Source organism: Macaca mulatta, chromosome 8 (assembly GCF_049350105.2).
Source record: "Macaca mulatta isolate MMU2019108-1 chromosome 8, T2T-MMU8v2.0, whole genome shotgun sequence".
NCBI classification, from domain to species: domain Eukaryota; kingdom Metazoa; phylum Chordata; class Mammalia; order Primates; family Cercopithecidae; genus Macaca; species Macaca mulatta.
The window spans coordinates 145,918,183-145,933,786 of NC_133413.1; the positions used below are offsets into that span (position 1 = coordinate 145,918,183).

General features: G+C 36.3%; 1 protein-coding gene across 3 annotated transcripts in view; it reads left to right on the forward strand.

Annotated features, from left to right (window-relative positions):
- Window positions 1-15,604, forward strand: part of KHDRBS3 (KH RNA binding domain containing, signal transduction associated 3) — a 201,299-nt gene that overhangs the window by 86,735 nt on the left and 98,960 nt on the right. For all 3 annotated transcript variants that reach the window (XR_013396975.1, XM_028852934.2, XM_028852937.2), the window contains exons 3-4: window positions 2,439-2,555; window positions 8,524-8,670. Coding sequence is in view for 2 of the 3 variants with exons in the window: in XM_028852934.2 (XP_028708767.1) it covers window positions 2,439-2,555; window positions 8,524-8,670 (264 nt within the window). In the remaining variant the exon portion in view is untranslated. The remainder of the gene's footprint in view (window positions 1-2,438; window positions 2,556-8,523; window positions 8,671-15,604) is intronic.

The following is a 15,604-nucleotide window of genomic DNA, read 5'->3' on the forward strand; positions in this document are numbered from 1 at the left end:
GTGCTTGCAAAATAGATAGATAAATGGTAATGGAGACCAGAGAAAGCAGAACCCTGAGCTGGCAGGCGGAGAAGAATTCAACCAGAAACATGTTCATTACTGTGGGAAAACTCAAGAGCCCTCAGGAATTGTAGATAGCAATTATGGTAAAGGTGGATTTATGGAGTAGAGCTGACAAGAGTAGACTTGGTTGAAAGGTATAAGAAGTAGTTAGATCACAAGATGTTCTCATCTTATAAAACCAGGCATCTGCCCCTCCACACTCTAGCAAAAGACCAGAGGTTTCTTGAAGAGGTCGAATTGGAGAACTGTGAGGCTCTAAGACACAGACAGATACAACTGAGGATGAGGGTGAGATGTCACACTGAAAATGAGGGAATTGTTTCCTTTAAAAGTGTGTGTGCTTAGTGATGGGATTCCCAGTATTCTGGCAGCTGGACTTAACACCTCCTCTTAAAAGGTTGAGGAGTCTCTCTTCAGGGAAGTGCCTCACCCAAGTGAAAAGAAATATAGATACTGATATTTCAGTAGCTCTTGATAAAATAACTCAGCTGCCATATTTACAGTGAAGACTACTCTTGCCAAGTCCCATGTATGAAAACAGAACTTCCAGTCAGCAATCCTGAATTTTTAAGAACAGATAGTAGAGGATTACCAGACATCTGATAAAATCCCATAAAAGAGAAAGGGACCAGCTCACAAAATGAGGAAGGGGAGACTCTTGGAAGAAGCAGGTACTTTAAACTCCAAGGTGGGGACAGGCTGCTGTCATTAATATCTTCAGAAAGGATGAGAAATGTCATTGTTTCCACAAAATATAAACAAAACACCATAAAGAAGAAACAGCTATAAGACAGTCTTATTCATAGTTAAACATTTGATAGCAAAAATGAAGGAATCAATAGGTATATAGGAAATGTAGTTAAATTCTCTAGAAAGTAAAACAGACACAAATAATAAAAGAGAAATTTAGAGATAGCAATCCATCTCAGGATGTCCAAGGTCCAAATAATAGAATTGTCAGAAAGATAATAAAAGTGAATGGGGATCTAGAATCAGGTGGGATTGTATGGTCAGTACCCAGTCCCACGTGATTCTTGCTCCCATTTACTCCACTTTTTCCACCCTGTAGTAGTATTCGACTTTGTAAACTCTGCAAGTATAACTTTTATATTTAAAAATATTTTACTGAAAATGACATTTTAATAAGCAAAAAATAATTACATGCAAAGATTAAAAATATATATTTGAGTTTTGGTTGAAGACCAATAAAATTAAAAGTGGGAAGGAAAAAATACCATTTAGATTTTTTAAAGTGATAAGTACTTTTTTCAGGAAAATTACTTCAATTGCCATAGTTAGGTAAATTGAGGAACAATTTTCTCTTAGAAACAGCAGCGCAGCAGTGGCATGGATCGCAGAAGAAGTGGCTGCTCTGTGAGTTTGTAATCAAGCATCTTGCCAAGGCGAACAGCTTCCTCCCTGCTGATTTTCTATTTGGAAGCAAGAAGTAGTCATGATTTACCTTAATTATAGCAAGGCTTTTAAAAATTGTGTGAAATTCCTGATTATATATTTATTTTTTTATTCAAGATGTATGTATTGAGTGTCTGTTATCTGGCAAGCATTGTTTTAAACAGTGTTTATATTGACTGACTTAATCATCAGAACAGCCCTATGAAGTCAGGTCTTGTTGTCATTCCTGTTTTACAGATGAAGAAACTGAGGTATAGACAGGTTAGGTAACTTGCCCAGGGTCACTCAGCTGGCAAACAGAAAAGGCTAGGTTTTAAATCATGGTAGTCTGGTTACAGAAGGCATACCCTTAATTAATTCACTACTATTCTGCTTGTTGAATAAGGAACCCCAGACACCTAAGGTTAAATAAATGGCCCACATTCCCATAGCTAGTTATTTTAGAAGCAATAAATTTTGTTGTAAAGCTTCCATTAGCCACCAAATGCTTAAGAACTCATCTAGGCCAGTCCTCTCACTGATTGAGTAACCAGATCTAAGGGCTGACCAGGTAGAAGAACCAGGTATTCCACAGTGACCGGTGTAGTGCATGTTAGAGACACCTGCTGTCATTTTTTCTCACCTACGTTCTCATCCTGTAAGTGTTCATTCATGGTGATATTCAACGTGTGCTGAAACAGGATAGCAACCAAGGAATTCTGGGAAATTAGCTTCATTCACAGTTGTGGAATGTAGCCATCACTGAAATAAATATAAAGAAATATATCAGGGTTTTTTATTTTACGTTTAGCCCCGTTTTATGTGGTTTGTGGGAAACATCATATTTTGATGCATATAGCAGGAACTTAAATATTTGCCATTAATCAGTGATGTGTAGAACACTACAGTGTTTCTTAATGTTCAAGATTAAGAAATTTCCTTCAGATATAAATGCTACAAATTTGGTCGTTTATTTTTCCTAGTTCAACTTTGTGGGGAAACTTCTGGGTCCACGTGGCAATTCTCTGAAGCGTTTGCAAGAAGAAACCTTGACAAAAATGTCCATCCTTGGGAAAGGTTCCATGAGAGACAAGGCCAAGGTAATATTAATTATAGAAAATGGCTAAGTTGTGAGTTATGTTATATTATGTACTCTTATATTGTCCACTGTATTCATATATAGTTACATAAGGGGATTTATTTGTGATACTGTTTAGAAAATTGGGTCACTCTGGTCAGCTTCAGAATATGTAGTAACTTAAACCTGCATCTATAACATTTATAGTCATACATTAAATAAAAGCATAATACTTAAAGTTTTGATTGCAGTTGTAATATGTCACCTTGTAGGAAGTAAGATAACATTAAAATTATCGTGAAAAGAAATAAAAGCTATCTATAGTCTCATCATTACTGTTTGCATTTTAGATTAGTGTTTTTGGAGTCTTTTTTTCTGTGCAGACATTACATATAGTTGAGTTTATAATGTATATACTTTTATTATTTTTGCTTTTTATTTGATATTGTATGCATTTTAGAATGTTATTAAAATTGATTTTAAGTGTTTTAGTAATTGCTTATTGTTCTAACACATAATTGTTCTACTTAGATGTATTCACATTAATAGTCATTTTTTTTAACCAGCTAAAAATACTATTATTTTTATTGATCATTTTCTTAAATATGCCAATTCTGAAAGGAATTTTCTCATATCATAATGTGTGTCACTTACATTGTTTTCTAAAGACACATGTTGTTTTCTCATTATTAAAAGATTTACTGAGAATCAGATCCACATTGAGCGATCATATACCGTGAAATGTTGAACAGTGATTTTTTAAACACAGATGATTTCAACGCAATCCAACATCCTCACAAAAAGACTATCTAAATAATAGCTTTTATAATAAAAATGGCCAGTATTTGTTTATTGAACTGCCACTGTGAGTCAGGCACTGTGTGAAACATTTTACATGTGTTCCTTCATGTTATCCTTGGAAAAATGGTGGGAGATAATATTTTCCTCATTTTACCTGTAAGGAAACTGAGATTCAGAGAATTTGAGTGTATTATCTGGGTTAACTTGAGAAATTTTTTGTTTTCGACTAACACACCCATGGTTTTCTGATACCAGCACCCATATATTTTCGACAGCAATGGAAAACATGACATGTATCAGATTTTTATGGGGTACTGTTTAAAAATACAGATTCCCCTACCTCTACTTGTTTAGGGTAGAGCCTCAAAATGAATTTCAGTAGGTGTTTGAAATGATTCCAGTGCATGGCCTGGTTTTTTTAATTACTCACTAAATATTACTGTCTTAAATTATGACTTCAATTCCCTGACTCATCTATTCTGGCAGTAGGAGAAAATGAAAACATATATTTGGCCAGTTGGTCAGAAATTACGTGTATTTTGCAGGAAAGTTCTCTACCCTTGCTGGTATCTTAGTTCATGCTCTAATAAGGCCACCTGGTAATGCACGATATGAGCAGTGAAACCCACAAGCAGGATTCCAGTGTCCCACTTACTTAGTTTGTTACTAAGGGGGTTGGTCGGAACCACTGCTTGGTCCGAAGCGGTGTTTTGTAGCATACAGTGGTAGTAATCAGGGCATCCACCAAGAATTTTACAGGCAGAAGGGAAACAAGGCAAAGCTTTATCTGGATTGTATGCCCAAGTTAGCAGCAAGTGCCTGACTACCCATATAATAAAAGGGATCCTAAATATTATCAGCTTGGTGTCAAGGCTTGGTGGGCCTTCCAGATTATATTGTCATATCAAGGTTCTCTGTTGTTGGCATATTGGACACACAGCATGTCAATAGCCAGTCATCCTTTTTGACGGGATCTGTATTATGAAGTAATGCAACTTCCCTCCCAGCCACCGTGGCCATTTTGCTGATGAGCACCTTGAGTTGCATGGAGACTACTGGGGAATAAGGTGCTCTAGCATCTGCTGCAATGAGTCCTCTTGACTACCTGGCTGAATGCCTGCTCTGCATTTGCATGGGACACCCTGTTTTTACATGCTTGGCCCGCTTTTCCAGATCATTTATCACCTATTCACTGATTCTTTCATTTTTATGTCTTTGGGAATCAATATGGTGATTCTGCAAGTGGCTGATGTATATTTTATCAAGATCCTCGGGAACCAGGGAGGGGAGTAGCATACATTGTGGATTTAGAATCCACTGAACCCACTGTCAGTGCACTGGCACCACAAGTCTCCTTACCTTCTAATCTCGTAAGCCCCACTCTGCTTGGTGGCCCTCAGGGGAGTGGCGTTAGGTCAGAATCAGTTCTGTTAATTCTCAAACTGGCTAAGTGTTTCCTCTCCTTGGTGTAAAGTCACTCTAGTAAAATGTCCCTGATGCTTGCTGGGATCTGAGATTCAGAGAATTTGAATATATTATCTGGGTTTATTAGAGAAATTCATTGTTTTGGGAGGACTAGGAGGAAGCTCACACACTAGGAAATATAGTTACTGTATGCAAGCAGCCTTTTCCCTGGGTTTAACATAGCTCTCTTGTTCTCTGCATGTTTGATTAAGCAGAGATTGATCGTAGTAGGCCAGGAGATGATAAGGAGGAGGAGTAGTGAAGCGTGAGAATTGTCATTTCCCTTCAAGGAACTACCTCAGCTGTGTAAGCAACATGGGAAAAGGATCACCAGACAGGCTTTTGCCTTGTGGAAGGCTCTGTGGCATTTCACTATTGGAGTACTCAAAGTTGTATGAATCCTCCCAAATGTCAGTTTGTTCTCAGGTTTAATTTATTCTTAGGTTTTTGCTGTTATCCAGACAGTGTCCTGAGTCTCACGTAAGAGATGGCTGGGCATCTGCATTTTTATTCAGCTGCACACAGACTTGAACTCTGCATCTGTTTGTTGACCCCATCAACCTGTGGCTGCAAACAGTGCACTCTAGCTTGCTTCTGGCTCTTTGGGCCTGAACTGATAACAATGTAAAGCCCCCAGTCTGTCATTTTCTCTCTCAACTCTTTTCCATCAGCTTTGTCTACCTCTTGCCTACCTGTACTCCCCTCCCCATTTTGTCCCATACTGTGCTGTAGCCTCTGTCACATGATCCATCAGTCATTCTTTAAAAGCATTTTACTGAGGGTGACCACAGATCATCATTTAAGTGACAGGTTTGCAACTTAAATGGATACTGGCCAGTCGCGGTGGCTCACGCCTGCAATCCCACCACTTTGGGAGGCCAAGGCGGGGGGATCACCTGAGGTCAGGAGTTCGAGACCAGCCTGGCCAACATGGTGAAACCCCATCTTTACTAAAAATATAAAAATTAGCCGGGCATGGTGGTACACGCCTGTAATCTCAGCCACTCCAGAGGCTGAGACAGGAGAATTGCTTGAACCCAGGAAGCGGAGGTTGCAGTTCGCCGAGATTGAGCCATTGCACTCAAACCTGGGTGAAAAAGCGAGACTCTGTCTCCAAAACCAAAACAACAACAACAACAACAACAACAAAAAAAAAACAAGATTATACTAGTATCCCATCTGCTGTATTATCGTCACTGCCTGAATTCTTGAATATTGATTTCAGTTGATCCTTTTTACTAGTTTTAGTTTTCAGAAGTTATCTGTTAATATGTTTATTTCTAAAGAGATTCCCTTATTATTTTAATCTCATCCTTTCAGATTTTAAAAGTGTTCACTATTTAAAATCTAATGTGAATATAATTTATCTTCTGCATTTATTCGCTACGTTTATGAAATTATGGGGGTCATTACTGATGTATATCAGTTGGTTACATAGCATAATAATCATGACAATGCTCTGGTCTGTTGAGCCTTCAGTTTGTGCCAAACTTCGTGCGGGATGTTTTGCCTGCATCGTCTATGCTATACAATAATAGAATAAATAAAATGATAGTTATATAATAATTATCATTACTACATTTATCATTTACTGAGTGCTTATTAGGTGCAAGGCTTCATCCTAAAGACGTTTTGTTTGCTAACTCCTTTATTACCATAACAGCCTTCTGAGATAAGTACTATACTATTATTTTCCCCACTTAAAAATCACCCCTTTAAGATGAGGGTAATGTAACCTGCCCAAGTCATACAATAAATGTTGGATTAGGGGTTTAATGCAGAATTTCAGCATCTATGTGTTTCTCCAAATAACACATTGCCTCTCATCATTAATCTGTAGAGTGGTTTGGTAATAACTCCTCTGTCTGTGGAATTGTACCATGGCTACAGCTATGATAAGAAAGCCTCCCTGTCCAGCTTAAGTTTGTGATAGAAATAAAAATGCTTGAATAAGAATGAACAATTAAAATCATTATTTTGGTACTCTATTAGAAAAGGATAAATGTTTGTTTCAATAATTTGTGCTTTCAGAGATGAATCGCTGTACATAGAATCCAATTTTTAAAACTTGAGCCATGAGAGAGATTCAGATCAGATGGTTGAAATATTCTGATTAGAACAATGAAGAGTTGGCGTAAGATAATGGTTTTTATAGTCAAAACAAATTTCAAAGGAAATTTATAGACTATTGTGGCAGCTTATATTTACATACATTCCCTTATGTTTTTTCCTTTCATTCAGTTTCTGGCATACTTCTATTAATATGATGGAAGCTAGCATGTATTGGTGCCTACTGTATGTTAGGCAGTGTACTAGGTAGTGTATACACTGTCTCCTTTCACCAGCATTTGTATAAAGCTGTCCCTTGTGTTCTCAGTAGTTCTGCATTAACATACATGTGCTACCAATAAACAGATTTTGCAAATTAAGTATTGGATTACATAGAGTCTGTCTAAACTCACATGGCTAGGACCGGCATAGCTGAGATGAAAGTGTAGCTGAGTAAATCCCATGCTCATCTCCGGCTCTGTCTATTAGTCTTTCTTTTCTTCGTAAGAGTTCAAATAGTCAAGTCACAGAAGTTGAATCCTTCAAGGGTGAAGTCAAGGCTTATGTGCCTCTAGCATTTCATCATTGGCCTCTTGCTTAGTTGTGAAATTAAAAGGTGGTATTGCCAGGAATTCCTGGGGTTCCCTTGGTTATGGGATAGCCTTTTTGAGAGACTAGAAAGATTTCTTATCTTTTGGAAATTAGTCTCAGGTTTCTGTTAATCTTAATCTGTCTGATATTAACATTGGAAACAAAGATTACTGGAAGACCCAGATTCTGAAATGAGGACCTAACATTGAAGGTTAGTTAGGAAAAGGGAGAGGAGCAAAATCAGGAGTTCCTTAACAATCTGTTTTTTCTCCTCCTAGTTTTCCTCCTACATTTCATTATGGAAACAAAGATTAAAAACTTTTGTCATAATTGTGTAAAATAATGTAATAAAGTCTTTCATTTTGTTTTATTCACTGTTTTATTCTCAGAATATAGTGCTTGGTATGTAGAAATGTTTTTTGAATGAATATGTGAACGAGCAAATTGACATAGCAATGAATGAATGTTTAATCATTCATTCAACAAATCTTTGTTGAACATCTGTATACCAAGCACTTTTCTAGACATGGAAAATGCATCACTAAGCAAAGCAGTCACAGTGTCTGCTCCATGGTAATCACTTTTTACTAAGAGAAAATAGACATGTTTTTTAAAATAAGATATTTCAGATAGTGGTAAGTGCCTTGCACCAGCATCACAGACACACACAGCCAGTGTAGAAGTGAGCACGTGAGCTCAGCCAGGTTGAGAAGCACAAAGGAAGCATGGGCAGCTGCTGCTGAGGGCTGAGCCAAGGAGACTGGAGAAGGTGAAGACAGCCTAGCAGTGGAAGTGAGCAGATGATGGAGCTCCTACAAGTCAGCATCTGGAGTGGGATGTTATTCCAGCAGCAGTAGGAAGCCTTTGGAGTGTGTGTAAAAGCCTGGGAATATCAGGATCACATTTGTAGCTTAAACCGTCTTTTCTAGAGTGGTGTCTACTGTTTCGTGAATTTTCTGTGACAACCGCATGCCAAATGGATTGTTTTTATTTTGGGGGATTAGTTTTTATTTACTTATTTTTTTATTTTTTCATTTCTTACAATGACACATTTTTGAATGTGATTTCTTTTTTCTTTTTTCCAGGAAGAAGAGTTGAGGAAAAGTGGAGAAGCAAAGTACTTCCATCTCAATGATGATCTCCATGTTCTCATTGAAGTGTTTGCCCCACCTGCAGAAGCTTATGCCAGGATGGGACATGCTTTGGAAGAAATCAAAAAGTTCCTCATCCCTGTTAGTACAATTTTTCTTGATTGTTAACTTGTACTTTAAAGTCTTTGCTTTAATCCTTGATAATTCTTGTCTGTAACTGTTATTTGCGTAGCTCCTTTTCCGCTGAAAAGCTGTATGGACATCACCTCACGTAGACCTTACAGTGTCCCTGTGAATTACTGGGCATCATTCCTTCTTTATATATGAGGTGTTGGAATTTCAGGAAGATTCAATAATATGGCCAAGGTTACATAGCTAAAAAACTTGCATAGCACAATCCCTAGTTCAGGTTTTGAAACACGTTTCCTACGATTTTATGTGACACTTTGCAAATTTTTTGTTCTCCAACACAAAACCGTTAGTGCCTTCTGCGTGCCATGCACGGTGCTTGGTGTTGGCATGCAGACTTGAATAAAAGCAGTCCCTGCCCTCGTTTAGTATAATATATTATGTAATTTTGAGGAAAAGAGAAACATCAATAGATGATTTCAGTACAACATGATAAATATAGTAACAGACATAACCATAATGAGCACAGAGGGCATGGGCTATTTAGCTAGCTTCTGCCAAGAATTTTGGATGTTTCGTTAAAAATTGACTATCTGTTTTAACCCTTGCAGACACCTTGACATTGCTAAGGATGTGACAATTTAAAGGGAATACATCTCTACCTCTGTTACAAAAATTGATTTAAGTCTTTTGTGTGATTTGTATGCTCTTGATAAAAGGACTTTTTATGTCATTTGCATGCTCTTGGTAAAAAGAATCATAAAGTATTCAACACTTTGGCGCTGCAGACTATTTTAGAGAAACTGACACATCTGTCAAATAGTTCTCTGGATAAGACTGTCTTTGGTTATCCTAGGCTAGTTTGGTGGATTGACTTACATACTACAGCACTTGTACTGTGATTATACTATGTGTGAGGAAAACAATTGTTATATTTATAGGCAAAGGATATTTAAATCACTTTTGCCTTTAAAAAGCCAGGACATGGAATTGCATTAAGTATGTAATAACCTGGGAACTGAAATGGCTAGTATTTTCTTTAGTTCCCATGAGCAAATATGACAATCTATTTCTTCATTTAGTTTAAAAACAAAATTTCTAAGGGCTTCGCTATGTGATAGGCAGATGTGAACTAATAAAATACATGATCTCTCATGGAGTTTCATGGCAAAGTCAGATATGAATCAGTTTTTCATACAAATGACTACGAAACTGAAACCCTGACAAGACCACAGCTAAGGAGAGGTGTATGTTTTGGTGATGATGCAGTGTGGCGCAGGCAGTGCGTCTCTAGCCAGGTGAGACAGATTCTCTTTTCCACAGATGGCTGCAGTAGCACCTTTTATCCCGTGACCCCTACAGTCCTTCCCCGGGGTAGACTCTAATTTCCCTCACACCGAATCTGGGCTGGCCAAAAGAATCTTCGCCTACTGAAGGTCACCAAGATTTTCTGTTTTCTTTAAATGTTTTTCAGTATTCTCTCACTTAAAATCCATTTTGAGTTAATTTGTTTATTTCAGGTCTCTAAATTTATGTTTTTCTGGATGAATATCCAGTTTTCCTAGCACCATATGTTGAAAAGACAATCATTTCCTCATTCAGTACCTTAGTACCATTGTTGAAAATTTACTAAACATAAATGTAAAGGTTTATTTCTGCACTCTCAAATTCTTTTTCATTGATTTGTATGCCTACTCTTAATGCCAGTAGCATGCTCTTAATTACTTTATCTTTAAGTAAATCTGGAAATCTAGGTTGTGTAAATTGTCCAACTTTGTTCTTTTTCAAACATTTTTTTTTACTTTTCTGGCTTCTTAGCATTTTTATATATGTTTTAGGATCAGCTTCTTAATTTCTGTTTAAAAAAAAAAAAGCTGGCTGGGATTTGATACATATTATATTGAATCTATAGATCAGTTTGGGGATAATTTTCATCTTAACAATTTTGAGTTTTCCAATCCAGGAACATGAAATGTTTCTTCACTTTTAAAAAAGATATTACAAAATGTTTCTCAATAGTGTTTTATCGTTTTCAGGGTATCAGCCTTTTCCTTTCCTTTGCAAAATTGATTTGTAAATATTGTATACTTTTTGATACTATTGTGAGTGCAATTTTTAAAATTTCATTTTCAGATGGTTACTAGTGTATAGAAATACACTTGAGTTCTGTATATTGATTTTGTATCTTGTGATCTTGCGGTGTTTATTAGTTACAGTGTGGTGTTTTTAAATAGAATCATTACAATGATTAAGTGGAATCCTAATTAGTGGAATACAGGAGCATGTCATCTGTGAATAAAGACGACTTAACTAGCTCCTTTCCAATATGGATGCCTTTAATTTTTTTTAATGTAATGTTGTTATTCTCTTCTATTCCATTCCACTCCATTCCGTTCCTTATCACACTGACTAGAACCATCAGTGCAGTGTTGTTTCTAAAACTAGGGGGGAAAGCATTCAGCCTTTCACCGTTGGCTGTAGGTTTTTTTATTGCTGCTCTTTGTCATGTTGAGGAAGTTCTCTTATATTTCTCATTATTGAGAGTTTTTATCCTGAATAAATGTATAAATATGGGTATTGAATTTTGCAAATGTTTTTCCTCCTGAGATGATTGTGTGGTTTTGTTCTCCTTTATTTTGTGAATAATAGTGTATTACGTTAGTTGATTTCAGATTTGAAGCCACATTTGCATTCCAAGGATAATTCCCACTTGGTCATAGCATGTAGTATTCTTTATGTGTTGCTAGATACGGTTTACTAATAGTTTGTTAAGGATTTTTGCATCTGTAATTATGAGGGACATTAGTTTGTAGCACAGTATTTTTCTGGAGTCTTTTATATTAACTTACACTATTTTGGGTGCCCTTCATTTCTTCCTGTGGATAGAGTTGCCATATGGTGTTATTTCTTTTCAGCCTGAAGGCTTTTCTTTAGACTTTCCTATAACCTAGGTCTGCTAGCAAAAAGTCTTTTGTTTTTCTGGGAATGTCTTTATTTCACCTACATCCAAAAAAAATAGATAATATAATTATTGATTGATAGTTTTTGTTTTTTGTTTCTCCAGCACTTTGAATATGCTGCTTTGCTACCTTCTGACCTCTGTTATTTTTGATGAGAAGAGTCATTAATCATTTTACTGTTCTCCTGTGTATAATCTGTTGTTTTTCTCTTGCTGCTGTCAAGATTTTTTTCTGCCTCTGGTTGTCAGCAATTTGGGTGTGATGTACACGTTTATCCTATTTGTTGGCTAAGCTTTGTGCATCTATAGGTTTATGTTTTTCATTAAATGTGGAAAGTTTTCAGCTATTTAAACTTTTTCTGCCTTTCTACCCCCCACCACACCCCCTAATTATAGTTACATGTATGTTGATACACCTGCTGGTGTCTCATGGATTTCTGACATTCAAGATTTTTCATCCTTTTTTCTCCATGTACCTCACTCTGGATAATTTTAATGGACCAGTCTTCAAGTTAACTAATTCTTCTGCCAGCTTATAGCTGTTATTGAACTCCTCTAGTGAATTTTTCATTGCGGGTAATATGCTTTTTAAATTTTCTTGTGTTGCAAGTCCAACATCTGGGCCCTCTCCAATACAGTTTCTTTGTACTGCTTTTCTCCCCCTGAGTATGGGTCATGTTTTCCTGTTTCTTTGCATGTTTCTTAGTTTTTTGCTGAAAAGTCTATATTTTCAATAACATATTATAGCAAACCTGTAATCTGATTCGTTTTCTTCCCAGAGGGGTTTTTGTTGCAGACAGTTTTGTGTGTGTGTGTGTGTTCTATTTCCTTAATAATTTAGTTGGAATAAATTTGCAGCCTGTCTTCCTCATAGTTACAGCTAATAATATCTCTGTTAATGTGTTTTGTTGTTGTTGTTTTGTTTTGTTGCTTTTATTTTTAAACCTGGCCTGCTAGGGATGTTGTCTGTGTCAGCACTGCTTAGTGGACAGCCAATGGGAGCTCATGTTCACACAACTGTGTTAGTGAGGTTTCCATCCTCTAATGATGGAGCTGTGCGTGTACATAGGGGAGTGGATCCAAGAAGACTCTCGTCATGTCCACCCTGGCTTATCTGTTGCTCTGGGATTCCTCCTGTCTCCCCTGCATATATGTGTACTCGCCTTCAGGAAAGGTTGTATGGAGAGCTTTGCCTCATTCTCTTCTTGCTGTCCATGCACATAGCCTTCCATCCAGCCAGAGGAGTGTGGCGAGCTTTTCAAGACTGTCTCATTTCCTGAATCTCTGTCCAATTTCTGGCTAGCCTGATGGTCAGTTTCTTGACGCCACCCAAGACGGCTATACTAGATGCATCCTTTGGCAAGCCGGCCAGAGTCATTTTTCTTACTTGAAATGTAGCACTTTTTAATGAATAAATACATTGTATTTTCAGTTTACTGTGTACCTTTAGTCAGTTTTCAACTCCTAAAATGGTTACTTTGAACCATTTCCTCAGTTTTTATTTTGCTTTTTGTGGGAGAGGCTTTGCTGAGCTCCTCCCTTAGCTGTACCAGAAGTGGCATGTCCTATTAGTACCTTTTGTTTTTAACTTAGGTGATTTTGGACCTTGTTCCTATGAGCATATGCAGTTTTATTTCATTCTTTTTAATGTCTGCATAATATTTTGTTATATGCATGTTCCAGAGTTTATTTAATTGGCCCTCAAATAATGAACATTGAGGTTACTTCTTATAGATCACAATACAAACAGTGATCCTAGGATTAACCTTGGACATAACTGTTGGCATATTTTGGCAAATATATCTGAAGAGTAAATTCCTAACAGAGAACCCACTGAATTTCTATGAGTTACTTTTAATCACTTCATTTAAAAACTTTTTCTCCGTTCTTCAGGCTAACATATATTTGAATAGATTCTAAGCTCACTGGATAGTCAAGTCCTGCTTACACATATTTAATCAAAATTTTAATGGCTTTTCCGCTCTTTACAATTCATGATGGTGTTAATATTAATGTTGTAATAGTTTCACTTTTCAGATGGGGAGTTAAAAATGATAATTTAAAATGCAAAATTACAAAAATAAGTTAGTCTGTAAGCTACTATGAATGATTTGCATTCTCTACTAATTTAAAAGCATTTTTTCAAAGACCAAGAAAATTCTAACTATAATGGTAATATCAGCAGGGTCCATTTGACACCAGAAGAAAGTCACCTAGAATTTTAAAAAATTGTCTAAAATCACATAGCTGTTAAGTTCAGTTGGTTAAATTTAGGCTTAACCTCAGATGTGATTGATTCAAATTCCATATTTCTTAAATGTAGTTTTTCAAAGATGGTATTTTAAATGGACGTTATAGTTTTTGTGATACTGTTATAATCACCTAACCTTACTTAGAACAATATTTTTTAATGTTGTTTCTGAATAGGGCTTCGACTGTGTTCTTTTTGCATGAATCTATTTTTAACTTCATACAATTTAGTATTACACCTCCTAACTTTTCAGCAGGTCAAATATTTACCATTTACATAGCACATTATATTTAGAGCTTTACAAATCACTTATTTAGAATGTGCTTTACAAAGTATGTGTTAATCTTCACACATTTTCATTAAAATGGCTGGTAACATACTAATAGGCTTATTTTAGAGAGGTTGAAATAATGATGGAAAGAACCAGATGCTTCCCCTGAGGTCACAATACTTGAAATAAGTCAGGGAAGTAATTTATATTTACAATAAAGTATTGACTCCATTCTTAATTTTCCCTGTCAATCACAGTGACTTGTATTGGTCATCATTTGCCTTCTCTTCTTCCTGCTTTGCAAGTGTTAGCTGATTATGATTTTAACTTTCTTTTTGACTGATGTTCATATTTTTTTTAATTCCAGAATGCCTTCTACTACAAGTTTCAAGTCATTTTTTTGCATTCTGCTTTTGAAAAGAGGTAGTATTTTTAAAATAAATTTCCTGAATTTCTTTCAGGTTTTTAATTCTAAATAATAAATAATGCAGGAATCTGTCTCCTCTAAATCTTCTATTTACACTCTTATTTGCTCATGTTTCTTCTGTCTTAAAATCCTCTGCTCCTCCCTGAAAACTATGATCTTCTCTCTCATTTTCATTGTGCCCGTACAGCTGGAAGCAGCTGCCTGCCTTTACTTTCTCTGGCTTACTGCTGTTTATTATTTATTCCACTGAAACGGATTCCATCTCTACCTTTCACCCAAACCACTGTTTCTGACAGTAGTGGCTTTACTGATAATGAATCCCATGAAATTAGGACTTCTGAGAAGTGTCTGTTCATATCCTTTGCCCATTTTTTGATGGGGTTGTTCGCTTTTTTCTTGTAAGTTTGTTTAAGTTCTTTGTAGATTTTGGATATTAGCCCTTTAGTTCTCATCCTGAGGCAGCACTTCTTGTAATGAACTTACTATTTCCTTTTTGATCCTTTAGACCTGAACTTTCCCTTCTTTGTAAAATAGATTACGTTTACATTTACCCATGTCTTAGTTGATGATTGTTGAATGGAGTTCAGGGTGCTAAGGAAGCAGGAGAAATCAAGGATGACCCCTAGAGTTTCTTAGTTGAATCTTTGGATGATAATGTAAGATGAAAGGAGAAGAGCAAATTTTCAGGAATAAGATTATGTGTTCAATTCTGAAAATGTTGAATTTCACAACTTGTATAATTTTCTACTGGAAATGTGCAAAAAGCCTGTGTCCCTGTGGTTCTTAAGTACATGAAGGCTATCCTGTTGTACGTATATATATCCTTCCTCTTTGCTAGATTGAAGTCCCTGGGTGCTGGGCTATTGCTTAATTCCTCTTTGTTTCTCTGTTACTTGGTTCATTATAGGTAATCAATACCTGCTAGTTGAATTGAGTTGCAAATAACAACACCTATATATCAGTTTTATGATATTTTAATTTTATTATAAATGTCTCAGTTGCAAAGTATGCCCAGAGAAAGGTTAGTGGCTGATTATA